Source organism: Oncorhynchus mykiss, unplaced genomic scaffold, assembly GCF_057628025.1.
Source record: "Oncorhynchus mykiss isolate SJ-2025 unplaced genomic scaffold, ASM5762802v1 scaffold96, whole genome shotgun sequence".
NCBI lineage: Eukaryota > Metazoa > Chordata > Actinopteri > Salmoniformes > Salmonidae > Oncorhynchus > Oncorhynchus mykiss.
The window spans coordinates 2,157,501-2,172,500 of NW_028322095.1; the positions used below are offsets into that span (position 1 = coordinate 2,157,501).

Consider the following 15,000-nt stretch of genomic DNA (forward strand, 5'->3'; position numbering starts at 1 on the left):
TGTATGATTGTCTTGCTTATATAAAATATATTTTCATGCTTTTGTCATTTATATAAATGATGTTGTTAACTTTTTTTTAAATGACAGAAAAAGTGTGTGTGTGTGTGCATGGCCGTGTGTGTGTTCTTACTTCTGACAGCGTCCACACTTAATGAGGCTGTTGGTCTCCTTGATGGAGGGCTCGTAGACAAAGCTGGGGTACTCAGTGTCACACGGCTGCAGGATGTCTCCCTTCTTCTTCTGGGCCGACGCTGGGGACAGAGACAACCAATCACCATCACTCATACTAACGTGAGTGATGGAGAGCCAATCACCATCACTCACACTAACGTACACACCTCCAGTCCTAATCCCTTATGGGATAGGACATTGTATGACGAACATCATTATGTTAAAAAAAATAAATGTAACCTTTATTTAACTAGACAAGTCAGTTAAGAACAAATTATTATTTACAACGACGGCCCACCCCGGGCGCTGGGCCAATTGTGCACCAACCCTATGAGAATCACGGCCGGATGTGATACAGCCTGGATTCGAACCAGGGACTACAGTGACACTTCTTGTACTGAGATGCAGTGTCTTAGACCACTGAGCCACTCGGGAGCCCAACATGAGTCGCAAGCAACCCTTAACCCCTTCTCCGAACTCCATCCAGCCCATACACCTTGTTGGTTCGTTCACAATGACAAACACTGAAGGACTAGGAGCTAAGGGAAAGGACTAGGAGCTAAGGAAAAGGACTAGGAGCTAAGGGAAAGGACTAGGAGCTAAGGGAAAGGACTAGGAGCTAAGGGAAAGGACTAGGAGCTAAGGGAAAGGACTAGGAGCTAAGGGAAAGGATTAGGAGCTAAGGGAAAGGACTAGGAGCTAAGGGAAAGGATTAGGAGCTAAGGGAAAGGACTAGGAGCTAAGGAAAAGGACTAGGAGCTAAGGGAAAGGACTAGGAGCCAAGGGAAGGGACTAGGAGCTAAGGGAAAGGACTAGGAGCTAAGAGAAAGGACTAGGAGCTAAGGGAAAGGACTAGGAGCTAAGGGAATGGACTAGGAGAAATGGGAAAGGACTAGGAGCTAAGAGAAAGGACTAGGAGCTAAGGGAAAGGACTAGGAGCTAAGGGAAAGGACTAGGAGCTAAGGGAAAGGACTAGGAGCTAAGGGAAAGGACTAGGAGCTAAGGGAAAGGACTAGGAGCTAAGAGAAAGGACTAGGAGCTAAGGGAAAGGACTAGGAGCTAAGAGAAAGGACTGGGCCGTGTTTTGGACCAGACCACAGTGTATTTCCATGCAGAGATACCAGGCAGTCGTCACTGCATGGGACTGGAACAGAGTTTATAACAGATAGATTGTTCTAATAAATGATGATAGAGTCTGTGTATATTACAGCTGTCATAACAGCATATCAACTCATGGAGATCGACATCTTAATGACTGTGGACAAGGATACACTTTCAAGATGTCAGACTCTTGAATTATTTACTAGCTGTCATTACTGTGAATTTATCTGACCCTGATCAACTTTAAATAGATTATATAGATGAGATAGATACAGTACATCCTCTGATCGTCTGTTGCCACACACACACACACGCGCACACACACACACACACACACACACACACACACACACACACACACACACACACACACACACACACACAACACACACACACACACACACACACACACACACACACCACACACACACACACACACACACACACACAATAGGTTTAATCTGTACCTTTGAAGCCAGGCTTGGCTGGGTGGGAGGAATGAGGTGGTGAGAATGATTGACAGGTGATGATGAGGATGATATTGATGATGGTGATAGAGACATGGGTGAGTGTGGTCAGGACAGGAGACAACATGAGAGACACAGATTGGGACATTGAAGCCAAACAGTGCAACACAACACACGGAAGCTGAATGAGATGAATAGGAATGAATGCTCTTTACTGGACTGTGTTACCTTCAGCAAAGCGGTCAGAGTGCCAGAGACCACAGATGTTGAACTCCAGTAAAAACCTACAGAGAGGGAAGGAGAAAGAAAGAAGATGAGTGAAAGAGAACGCGAGAGAGAGGGAGAGAAGGAGTGGAGAGAGGGAGAAGGAGTGATGAGATAGAGGGAGAGAGAGAAGGAGTGATGGAACAAAGGAGAGAGGGAGAGAAGGAGTGATGGAGAGAGGGAGAGAAGGAGTGGAGAGAGGGAGAGAAGGAGTGGAGAGAGGGATAGAGGGAGTGATGGAGAGAATGAGAGAGGGAGAGAAGGAGTGAAGGAGAAAGAGAGAGAAGGAGTGATGAGATAGAGGGAGAGAGGGAGAGAAGGAGTGATGGAGAGAGGGAGGGAACTAGTGATGGAGAGAGGAAGAGAAGGAGTGATGGAGAGAGGAAGAGAAGGAGTGATGGAGAGAGGAAGAGAAGGAGTGATGGAAAGAGGAAGAGAAGGAGTGATGGAGAGAGGAAGAGAAGGAGTGATGGAGAGAGGGAGGGAAGGAGTGATGGAAAGAGGGAGGGAAGGAGTGATGGAGAAAGGGAGGGAAGGAGTGATGGAGAGAGGGAGGGAAGAAGTGATGGAGAGAGGAAGAGAAGGAGTGATGAGATAGAGGGAGAGAGGGAGAGAAGGAGTGATGGAGAGAGGAAGAGAAGGTGTGATGGAGAGAGGAAGAGAAGGAGTGATGGAGAGAGGAAGAGAAGGAGTGATGGAGAGAGGGAGGGAAGGAGTGATGGAAAGAGGGAGGGAAGGGGTGATGGAAAGAGTGAGAGAAGGAGTGATGGAGAGAGGGAGAGAAGGAGTGATGGAGAGAGGGAGGGAAGGAGTGATGGAAAGAAGGAGGGAAGGAGTGATGGAAAGAGGGAGGGAAGGAGTGATGGAGAGAGGGAGGGAAGGAGTGATGGAGAGAGGGAGAGAAGGAGTGATGGAGAGAGGAAGAGAAGGAGTGATGGAGAGAGGTAGGGAAGGAGTGATGGAGTGATGGAGTGATGGAGAGAGGAAGAGAAGGAGTGATGGAGAGAGGGAGGGAAGGAGTGATGGAGAGAGGGAGAGAAGGAGTGATGGAGAGAGGGAGAGAAGGAGTGAAAGAGAGATGGAGGGAGGAAGAGAAGGAGTGATGGAGTGAAGGAGAGAAGGAGAGAGAGCGAAGGACAGAAGGAGAGAAGAGAGAGAGAGCCATACATACAGAACAGGTGAGAGTAAATTGTAATGGCTCTTGAGAATTAACTAGCTACCAGCAGCCAACGACCTCTGATCTCTCTGACACACTTACAGCAGGAAGTTGGTGAGGAACCACTTTAGAGCAGCCGCCAGACCATAGAAGGGCTGTAGAGAGGAGAGAGAGAGAGAGGGGGGGGGGGGAGGGAGAGAGGGAGAGCAATATAGAGATACATAACACAGAATGACTCTCAGAGAAACAAGAGAGGGGAAGTGGATTCAGTGCTGAGGGATGAGACGTCTGCTGTGAATAACCTCTCTTTTCAAATCACTGACACTAGGCATCAATTCACACCCACAGCATCTCCTACCAGATCAGTAATCAGTGGTGGAAATCTAATAGCTAAAAATATATACTTAGGTATCAACAGTAAAAGTCTAAATCATTTCAAATGTATTATATTAAGCAAACCAGACATTTATTTTCTAACAGAGAGCCATTGGCACAGTCCAACATTTACAAGGGAAGAGTTTGTGTTTAGTGAGCAGATCAGAGGCAGTGGGGATGACCAGGGATGTTCTCTTGAATTGGACATCTTCCTGTCCTGCTAAGCATTCAACATGTAACTAGTACTTTTGGGTGTCAGGGAAAATGTATGGAGTAAAAAATACACTATTTTCTTTAGGAATGTAGTAAAGTACAGATATAGTAAAGTACAGATACCCTAAAAAACACACACATACATACAGTATTCAGACAAACACACACACACATACATACAGTATTCAGACAAACACACACATACAGGATTCAGACAAACACACACATACATACAGGATTCAGACAAACACACACACACACACACACACACACACACACACACACACACACACACACACACACACACACACACACACACACACACACACACACACACACACACAAAACATACAGTATTCAGACGAACACACACACACATACAGTATTCAGACAAACACACACACACATACAGTATTCAGACAAACACACACACACATACAGTATTCAGACAAACACACACACACATACAGTATTCAGACAAACACACACACACATACAGTATTCAGACAAACACACACATACATACAGTATTCAGACAAACACACACACACATGCATACAGTATTCAGACGAACACACACACACACACATACAGTATTCAGACAAACACACACACACACACATACAGTATTCAGACAAACACACACACATCCATGAACACACACAGAGACTGTTGTTTACATGTTTACTCACACTAAGAAGGGGTCTGGCGCTGCTGGCAGAATGTCCTCCCATCTTACACATGGCCTGATAGTCGTACAGAGATACCCTGAAGACACACACACACACACAGAGAGAGACGCACAGAAACAGGTTTGCGTAATATCCTCTAAAATCAACCACTCACATTTATTTGAACTGTCGTAGATAGCATCACTTCACTCAGGAGTGTTTCTACATCAGAGACGCAGCTGAAAGGTTTCTCAACGCAGCTAGATGATGAAAGAGATGGGGATGTCCCCAATGTCACCCTACTGCCTATGGGCCCTGGTCAAAAGTAGTGCACTATGAAGGGAATAGGGTGTACAGTAGATGTAAGAGAAACCCGACCCAGCCAATCAAATCAAAGGGCTAACCCTGTGATGACACACAGTATGGTATGTTACACTAATAACCACACGCAGATATAGAATAGTTAAAGGTGTTATCATGAGAGAGATATAGAATAGTTAAAGGTGTTATCATGAGATATAGAACAGTTAAAGGTATTATCATGAGATATAGAACAGTTAAAGGTATTATCATGAGATATAGAACAGTTAAAGGTATTATCATGAGATATAGAACAGTTAAAGGTATTATCATGAGATATAGAACAGTTAAAGGTGTTATCATGAGATATAGATCAGTTAAAGGTATTATCATGAGATATAGAACAGTTAAAGGTATTATCATGAGATATAGATCAGTTAAAGGTGTTATCATGAGATATAGAACAGTTAAAGGTGTTATCATGAGATATAGAACAGTTAAAGGTGTTATCATGAGATATAGAACAGTTAAAGGTGTTATCATGAGATATAGAACAGTTAAAGGTGTTATCATGAGATATAGAACAGTTAAAGGTGTTATCATGAGATATAGAACAGTTAAAGGTATTATCATGAGATATAGAACAGTTAAAGGTGTTATCATGAGATATAGAACAGTTAAAGGTATTATCATGAGAGAGATATAGAACAGTTAAAGGTATTATCATGAGATATAGAACAGTTAAAGGTGTTATCATGAGATATAGAACAGTTAAAGGTATTATCATGAGATATAGAACAGTTAAAGGTGTTATCATGAGATATAGAACAGTTAAAGGTATTATCATGAGAGAGATATAGAACAGTTAAAGGTATTATCATGAGATATAGAACAGTTAAAGGTGTTATCATGAGATATAGAATAGTTAAAGGTGTTATCATGAGATATAGAATAGTTAAAGGTATTATCATGAGATATAGAACAGTTAAAGGTATTATCATGAGATATAGAAGAGTTAAAGGTATTATCATGAGAGAGATGTAGAACAGTAAAAGGTATTATCATGAGATATAGAACAGTTAAAGGTATTATCATGAGAGAGATGTAGAACAGTAAAAGGTATTATCATGAGATATAGAACAGTTAAAGGTATTATCATGAGATATAGAACAGTTAAAGGTGTTATCATGAGATATAGAACAGTTAAAGGTGTTATCATGAGATATAGAACAGTTAAATGTATTATCATGAGATATAGAACAGTTAAAGGTGTTATCATGAGATATAGATCAGTTAAAGGTGTTATCATGAGATATAGAACAGTTAAAGGTGTTATCATGAGATATAGAACAGTTAAAGGTATTATCATGAGATATAGATCAGTTAAAGGTGTTATCATGAGATATAGAACAGTTAAAGGTGTTATCATGAGATATAGAATAGTTAAAGGTATTATCATGAGATATAGAACAGTTAAAGGTATTATCATGAGATATAGATCAGTTAAAGGTGTTATCATGAGATATAGAACAGTTAAAGGTATTATCATGAGAGAGATATAGAATAGTTAAAGGTATTATCATGAGAGAGATATAGAACAGTTAAAGGTATTATCATGAGATATAGAACAGTTAAAGGTATTATCATGAGATATAGAACAGTTAAAGGTATTATCATGATATATAGAACAGTAAAAGGTATTATCATGAGAGAGATATAGAATAGTTAAAGGTGTTATCATGAGATATAGAACAGTTAAAGGTGTTATCATGAGATATAGAACAGTTAAAGGTATTATCATGAGATATAGAACAGTTAAAGGTATTATCATGAGATATAGAACAGTTAAAGGTATTATCATGAGATATAGAACAGTTAAAGGTGTTATCATGAGATATAGAACAGTTAAAGGTATTATCATGAGAGAGATATGGAACAGTTGAAGACTATCGTCTTACCTTTTGAACATGCCCATCTTGATAAGGCGTGCCATCACTGAGCCGTCAACTTCTCCAAAGAACCTCCCCACCTAGAGACAGACCGACAGACAGGGAGAAGACCACACTGTCTTTACAATGACACCATTAACATTGTCATACACGCCGTTTTTGACAGCATAGTAAATGTAACACACACTATCACATTATATAATACACTACCACATTATATAATACACTATCACATTATATAATACACTACCACATTATATAATACACTACCACATTATATAATACACTATCACATTATATAATACACTATCACATTATATAATACACTATCACATTATATAATACACTACCACATTATATAATACACTACCACATTATATAATACACTACCACATTATATAATACACTACCACATTATACACTAACTACCACATTATATAATACACTACCACATTATATAGCACACATACACTATCACATTATATAATACACTACCACATTATATAATACACTATCACATTATATAGCACACATACACTATCACATTATATAATACACTACCACATTATATAATACACTACCACATTATATAGCACACATACACTATCACATTATATAATACACTACCACATTATATAATACACTACCACATTATATAATACACTATCACATTATATAATACACTATCACATTATATAATACACTACCACATTATATAATACACTACCACATTATATAATACACTATCACATTATATAATACACTACCACATTATATAATACACTACCACATTATATAATACACTATCACATTATATAATACACTATCACATTATATAATACACTACCACATTATATAATACACTACCACATTTACTATAATCCTCATCTGTGGTTTATAAACAGTGGTTTATACCCTCCCTCCCTCCCTCCCTCCCTCCCTCCCTCCCTCCCTCCCTCCCTCCCTCCCTCCCTCCCTCCCTCCAGTCATAGGAAGTTGTCCTTTCACCTCATTTGGCAAAGTGGAAAACGACAAACATCTTTCCCCCATTCCCCTCTTCCTTCTCCTCTCCCTCTCTACCTCTCCCTCTCTCTCTTCCTCTACCTCTCCCTCTCTCTCTACCTCTCCCTCTCTCTCTACCTCTCCCTCTCTCTCTCCACCTCTCCCTCTCTCTCTACCTCTCCCTCTCTCTCCACCTCTCCCTCTACCTCTCCCTCTCTCTCTACCTCTCCTTCTCCTCTACCTCTCCCTCTCTCTCTACCTCTCCTTCTCCTCTACCTCTCCCTCTCTCTCTACCTCTCCCTCCCTCTCTCTACCTCTCCCTCTCTCTCTTCACTTCTCCTCCAGTGAAGTTCCCATCTAGTCCACCGTACAAGTTCAATTATTCATTTTAATCCAGCCAGGCTGTTTTGTACTGTTTTGCTTGGTTGAGTGGTTGATTTCTCACTGGCATGTCACCTGTCACCTGTACTGTATTGCAGTGCTCAGGGTAGAGGTTAGGTGTATAGAGGACAGCTCATCAGCTGGGTAGAGGTAGAGGTAGAGGTAGAGGTAGAGGTAGAGGTAGAGGTAGAGGTTAGGTGTATAGAGGACATCTCATCAGCTGGGTAGAGGTAGAGGTAGAGCTTAGGTGTATAGAGGACATCTCATCAGCTGGGTAGAGGTAGAGGTAGAGGTTAGGTGTATAGAGGACAGCTCATCAGCTGGGTAGAGGTAGAGGTAGAGGTTAGGAGTATAGAGGACAGCTCATCAGCTGGGTAGAGGTGGAGGTAGAGGTAGAGGTAGAGGTTAGGTGTATAGAAAACAGCTCATCAGCTGGGTAGAGGTAGAGGTAGAGGTAGAGGTCGAGGTTAGGTGTATAGAGGACAGCTCATCAGCTGGGTAGAGGTAGAGGTAGAGGTAGAGGTCGAGGTTAGGTGTATAGAGGACAGCTCATCAGCTGGGTAGAGGTAGAGGTAGAGGTAGAGGTAGAGGAATAGGTAGAGGTAGAGGTAGAGGAATAGGTAGAGGTAGAGGTAGAGGAATAGGTAGAGGTAGAGGTAGAGGTAGAGGTAGAGGTAGAGGTAGAGGAATAGGTAGAGGAATAGGTAGAGGTAGAGGTAGAGGTAGAGGAATAGGTGGAGGTAGAGGTTAGGTGTATAGAGGACAGCTCATCAGCTGGGTAGAGGTAGAGGTAGAGGTAGAGGTGTATAGAGGACAGCTCATCAGCTGGGTAGAGGTAGAGGTAGAGGTTAGGTGTATGGAGGACAGCTCATCAGCTGGGTAGCGGTAGAGGTAGAGGTCAGGTGTATAGAGGACAGCTCATCAGCTGGGTAGAGGTAGAGGTAGAGGAATAGGTAGAGGTAGAGGTTAGGTGTATAGAGGACATCTCATCAGCTGGGTAGAGGTAGAGGTAGAGGTTAGGTGTATAGAGGACAGCTCATCAGCTGGGTAGAGGTAGAGGTAGAGGTTAGGTGTATAGAGGAGTGTTTGAGTGACCGTAGCCGTCTCTCCTCTACTAGCCTGCGGTGGACTCTGCTCCACTATTCTACTACCTCTGAGGATTTGTGTTGGGTTCTAGGGCTTTCAGTTTACTAGGACATTTTATTTGAAGGACTCACAAAGTCGTAAAGGAGCAGTCTATACTCATTGAGACCTCTTTGCTAAGTAATATCTCTGGCAGTGTACCATGGGATGTAATGTCCAGTGTGACTGATTGGGTTTGATCTGGGTCATCTGGGTATCACAAGACTGTGTTAGCCCACTAAGCTAAATACTCTTGTTAGCCCACTGAGCTAAAGACTGTGTTAGCCCACTGAGCTAAATACTCTTGTTAGCCCACTGAGCTAAATACTGTGTTAGCCACTGAGCTAAAGACTGTGTTAGCCACTGAGCTAAAGACTGTGTTAGCCCACTGAGCTAAATACTCTTGTTAGCCCACTGAGCTAAAGACTGTGTTAGCCACTGAGCTAAAGACTATGTTAGCCACTGAGCTAAAGACTGTGTTAGCACACTGAGCTAAAGACTGTGTTAGCACACTGAGCTAAAGACTGTGTTAGCCACTGAGATAAAGACTGCGTTAGCCACTGAGCTAAAGACTGTGTTAGCCACTGAGCTAAAGACTGTGTTAGCCCACTGAGCTAAAGACTGTGTTAGCCCACTGAGCTAAAGACTGTGTTAGCCCACTGAGCTAAAGACTGTGTTAGCCACTGAGCTAAAGACTGTGTTAGCCACTGAGCTAAATACTGTGTTAGCCACTGAGCTAAAGACTGTGTTAGCCACTGAGCTAAAGACTGTGTTAGCCCACTCATACGTTCATTCATCATTTTATTTGTCATTTTACACTACAATTTGTGTCTCTGTCTGTGTGTGTGTGTGTGTGTGTGTGTGTGTGTGTGTGTGTGTGTGTGTGTGTGTGTGTGTGTGTGTGTGTGTGTGTGTGTGTGTGTGTGTGTGTAGTGCCTGCGCTTGCTTCAATTTAGGTATGTGGGGATAGACTATGTTTCCTGTGACCTATTTTAGTCTGTGTCTGTTTCTCTGTGTCTCTGTGTGTGTGTCTGTGTGTGTCTGTGTGTGTGTGTGTGTCTGTGTGTGTGTGCCTGTGTGTGTGTGTCTGTGTGTGTGTGCCTGCAGAGGTGCTTCAATTTCGGTATGTGGGGATAGACTGTTTCCTGTGACCTATTTTAGTTTTAAGGAAGTACTGCTCAAACACAAGTTCAAATAGGCTCATATTTGTCCTGTTTTCCACATGTCCAGTGTGAGGTTAAATGGAAATGTGTTTTCTGCACAATCCCACTCTACCTGAGACACCCTCAGAGAGGGGGGTCACGGCCAGCCAATATTGATGGCCCTGGAACAATTAGGGTTAATTGCCTTGCAGATCGACAGGCTCAGGAACCTTTCGGTTACTGGCTCAACACTCTAGCAACTGGGCTACCTGCCGCCCCCACACTGATAAAATATGAACTGAGACAGTTGGCTACAATTACAACCCCCCTCCTCCCTGTTCCACAGGCATAGACACAATACAACTAGGAGACTGAAAGAGTTTTAATTTTAAGACACAGACAGAAAAGTGACAACACAATAACTAGCTGTTTCCCAGGGGCTGTGATTAGGACGCCTCGTTGCTCCTCAGCTGAGAATAACTCATGTTGTGTTTGGTGGGTTTGTGTTTGGTGTGTGTGTGTGTGTGTTTGGACCGAGGGGCAGCCAGCCGCCAGGCTGCATTGGCTGCACCAGTGATCTTCCAACATTCCCTCCATCTTGTGCCAATATCAGTTCATTTTAAATCTTGGTTCCAATGGTTTAGATGATTTTTTCTAAGAGATTGTCAGTTGGATCGGCTCTCCACAAGGTTATGTTTACCTGACCTTTCTTATGAAGAACCTTTTCTGACTCAAATAGGATTCTCTCTAGATTGCGCTGATGTCCTAAAGATTTCAAATGGACATTTTGTGATGCTGTATAAAACTTTTAAGGTGCACGTATTTTAACATATCTTACATTGGTTAATCCAAAATGGCTTTTTAAAGCTGTCATGGAAATAAAAGTATTTCCTATGAACAAGTCATTTAGAGTTACTATGCCTTTGTAAGAGTATAACTTTAGACCGTCCCCTCGCCCATACCCGGGCGCGAACCAGGGACCCTCTGCACACATCAACAACAGTCACCCACGAAGCATCGTTACCCATCGCTCCACAAAAGCCGCGGCCCTTGCAGAGCAAAGGGGGAACAACTACTTCAAGGTTTCAGAGCAAGTGACGTCACCGATTGAAACGCTATTTAGCGCGCACCGCTAACTAAGCTAGCCGTTTCACATCCGTTACCTCAGCACCACCGCTAACTAAGCTAGCCGTTTCACATCCGTTACCTCAGCACCACCGCTAACTAAGCTAGCCGTTTCACATCCGTTACCTCAGCACCACCGCTAACTAAGCTAGCCGTTTCACATCCGTTACCTCAGCACCACCGCTAACTAAGCTAGCCTTTTCACATCCGTTACCTCAGCACCACCGCTAACTAAGCTAGCCGTTTCCCATCCGTTACGCCTTTAGTTTTCCATGTGGACCAATTTATCAGAGACTTCTGGAAAACTATGCAAGGATTGTTCCACCGGGTTCTAGGGAGGGATATTGGTTCTTGTAGAACACGTTTAATTTTCCTCCATATTGTTATAGTGTTCTTAACTATGAGGTTTTTAACAGTTCTTTATCCTTTGAAAATAGACACAAGGAGATTCTGCCGATGGATGAGCACATCTTCAACATGGGCCCAGTGCTCCTCTCTGGTGCATTTAACTACACTATATGTAGCAAGTAAAAGCCTTGGGTAGCGAGTTGATACAAGGTTAAAAACCCCCTCTCAGACTTAGGGAGATGTCAAATGTTTTGAGTTTTCAACATTGGTCAGGAATATCAGGAGATCATCTGTAAATAAGTTTAGTTCATGTTCATGTTTACCAATACTGATGCCTGTATACGTTTGGGTCCTGTCTAATTCTTTCTGCAAGCGGATCGATTGCCAGTGAAAACAGGAGGGGGGAGAAGGGACATCCCTGTCTTGTGCCCCTTTTTAAAGCAATTTCATCAGATCATGTATTATTTGTGTATATATTTTCTTTAGGGGGATATACAATATAGAATATTTATTATAAAATGTATTATTTCAGCTGTACAGTTGAAAGCTTCCAAAGTTTTGAATAGAAAAGGTCATTCAAGAGGGTCGAAAGCCTTTTCCGCAACAACAGCCAATATTAATGAATCTATATCTTGTATTTTTTTTGCATATTGTATTAAACTGAAACACGTTCTTGTATTTGTTTGTAAGTGTCTAGTTTTAATAAACCGTGTTTGATTGATATGCATATCGTGCAGTAAGACTTGCACCACGCTATTGCTTATAAACTTACTTATTAATTTACTGTCACAAGTTATTAAACTTACAGTTTACTATAATCAGTAGGGGACTCTCCAGATTTCCCTGGCTTTAATATCACTGAAATAACTTTGATACATGGTTTGACGCATGGAACTAGGAAGTGCTGAGTTGAGTGAGGTGTTGTCACGTTCTGACCTCTATTTCTGTTGTTTTGTATTTATTTAGTATGGTCAGGGCGTGAGTTGGGTGGGCAGTCTATGTTTGTTTTTCTATGTTTTGGGGCATTTCTATGTTTTCGGCCTAGTATGGTTCTCAATCAGAGGCAGGTGTCATTAGTTGTCTCTGATTGAGAATCATACTTAGGTAGCCTGGGTTTCACTGTGTGTTTGTGGGTGATTGTTCCTGTCACTGTGTTTGGTGTCACAGGATAGGACTGTTTTGCGTTTTCACATTTCTTGTTTTTGTTAGTTTGTTCATGTGTAGTGATTTATTAAAACATGAATAACCACCACGCTGCGCTTTGGTCCGCTTCTCTTCCTCCTACAGACGAACGCCCTTACAGAATCACCCACCACAACAGGACCAAGCAGCGTGTCAACAGGCAGGAGCAGCAGGAGAAGCAACAGCGGCTGCAGGAGATACGTAGTAAGGAATTCTGGACATGGGAGGAAATCCTCGACGGGAGAGGACCCTGGGCTAAGCCAGGAGAATATTGCCGCCCCAAGGCCGAGCTGGAGGCAGCAAAAGCAGAGAGGCGGCATTCTGAGAAGCAAGCACGGCGGCGCGGACGGAAGCCCGAGAGTCACCCCCAAAAATTTCTTGGGGGGGGGCACAGGGGGAGTGTGGCAGAGTCAGGAGTCAGACCTGAGCCAACTCCCCCCGTTTATCGTGAGGAGCCAAGGAGGAGCTCAGAACCAGAGCTGGTGTTGGAGGTGAGCGAAGCAGAGACTGTGAAGGAGTTAATGGGGAAATTGGAGGAGAGTGATATGAGGGACTTGCTGGTTTGGTGCATGAGGCACGACATTCGCCCGACGGAGCGTGTCAGGGATTTAATGGCACCGGGGTCAGCTCTCCATACTCATCCTGAGGTGCGTGCGAGGGGTCTGGTGAAGACTGTGCCAGCCTCACACACCAGGCCTCCTGTGCATCTCCCTAGCCTTGCACGTCCTGTGCCATCTCAGCACTACAGTGCTCCTAGCAGTGCTAACTGTGGCGGGCGTGGTGCTGGTCAGGCACCGTGTTATGCAGTTGTGCGCACGGTGTCCCCAGTACGCGTGCTTAGCCCAGTGCGCTACATCCCAGCTCCCCACATCTGCCGGGCTAGGGTGAAGATCCAGCCAGGGCGGTTGGTGCCAGCCCTGCCCTCAAGATCTCCAGTACGCCTTCACGGTCCGGTCTATCCGTCACCACCTCCACGCACCAGCCCTCCGGTGGCAGCCCCCCGTACCAGGCTGTCTCTCCGGCCCATCCTTACAGGGGCTTCCTCCTCTCCAGCGCTGCCGGAGCCTCCCACCTGTCCGGCGCCTCTGCCGGAACCTCTCGCCTGTCCGGCACCGCTGACAGAGCCTCCCGCCTGTCCGGCGCGACCGGAGCCTCCCGCCTGTCCGGCGCCTCTGCCGGAGCCTCCCGCCTGTCCGGCGCCGCTGCCGGAGCCTCCCGCCTGTCCGGCGCCTCTGCCGGAGCCTCCCGCCTGTCCGGCGCCTCTGCCGGAGCCTCCCGCCTGTCCGGCGCCTCTGCCGGAGCCTCCCGCCTGTCCGGCGCCTCTGCCGGAGCCTCCCGCCTGTCCGGCGCCTCTGCCGGAGCCTCCCGCCTGTCCGGCGCCGCTGCCGGAGCCTCCCGCCTGTCCGGCGCCGCTGCCGGAGCCTCCCGCCTGTCCGGCGCCGCTGCCGGAGTCTCCCGCCTCTCCGGCGCTACCAGGGCCTTCCTTTTCTCCAGCGTTGCCGGAGCTTCCCGTCTGCCCAGCGCCAGCTGAGCTTCCCGTCTGCCCAGCGCCAGCTGAGCTTCCCGTCTGCCCAGCGCCAGCTGAGCTTCCCGTCTGCCCAGCGCCAGCTGAGCTTCCCGTCTGCCCAGCGCCGCCAGCGCCGCCCGTCTGCCCAGCGCCGCCAGCGCCGCCCGTCTGCCCAGCGCCGCCAGTGCCGCCCGTCAGCCAGGGGCCGCCAGTGCCGCCCGTCAGCCAGGGGCCGCCAGTGCCGCCCGTCAGCCAGGGGCCGCCAGTGCCGCCAGTCAGCCAGGGGCCGCCAGTGCCGCCAGTCAGCCAGGGGCCGCCAGTGCCGCCAGTCAGCCAGGGGCCGCCAGTGCCGCCAGTCAGCCAGGGGCCGCCAGTGCCGCCAGTCAGCCAGGGGCCGCCAGTGCCGCCAGTCAGCCAGGGGCCGCCAGTGCCGCCAGTCAGCCAGGGGCCGCCAGTGCCGCCAGTCAGCCAGGGGCCGCCAGTGCCGCCAGTAAGCCAGGGGCCGCCAGTGCCGCCAGTCAGCC

General features: G+C 45.5%; 1 protein-coding gene across 1 annotated transcript in view; it reads right to left on the reverse strand.

The window, feature by feature from the left end:
* The window catches only part of LOC149970086 (voltage-dependent calcium channel subunit alpha-2/delta-4-like), a 188,100-nt gene that overhangs the window by 3,430 nt on the left and 169,670 nt on the right, over positions 1–15,000 (reverse strand). Inside the window, exons 21-26 of the mRNA XM_090228740.1 lie at positions 6,677–6,747; positions 4,440–4,515; positions 3,262–3,314; positions 1,968–2,023; positions 1,740–1,757; positions 131–251 (exon numbers count right to left, since the gene is read on the reverse strand). Of these exons, the coding sequence (XP_090084866.1) occupies positions 131–251; positions 1,740–1,757; positions 1,968–2,023; positions 3,262–3,314; positions 4,440–4,515; positions 6,677–6,747 (395 nt within the window). The remainder of the gene's footprint in view (positions 1–130; positions 252–1,739; positions 1,758–1,967; positions 2,024–3,261; positions 3,315–4,439; positions 4,516–6,676; positions 6,748–15,000) is intronic.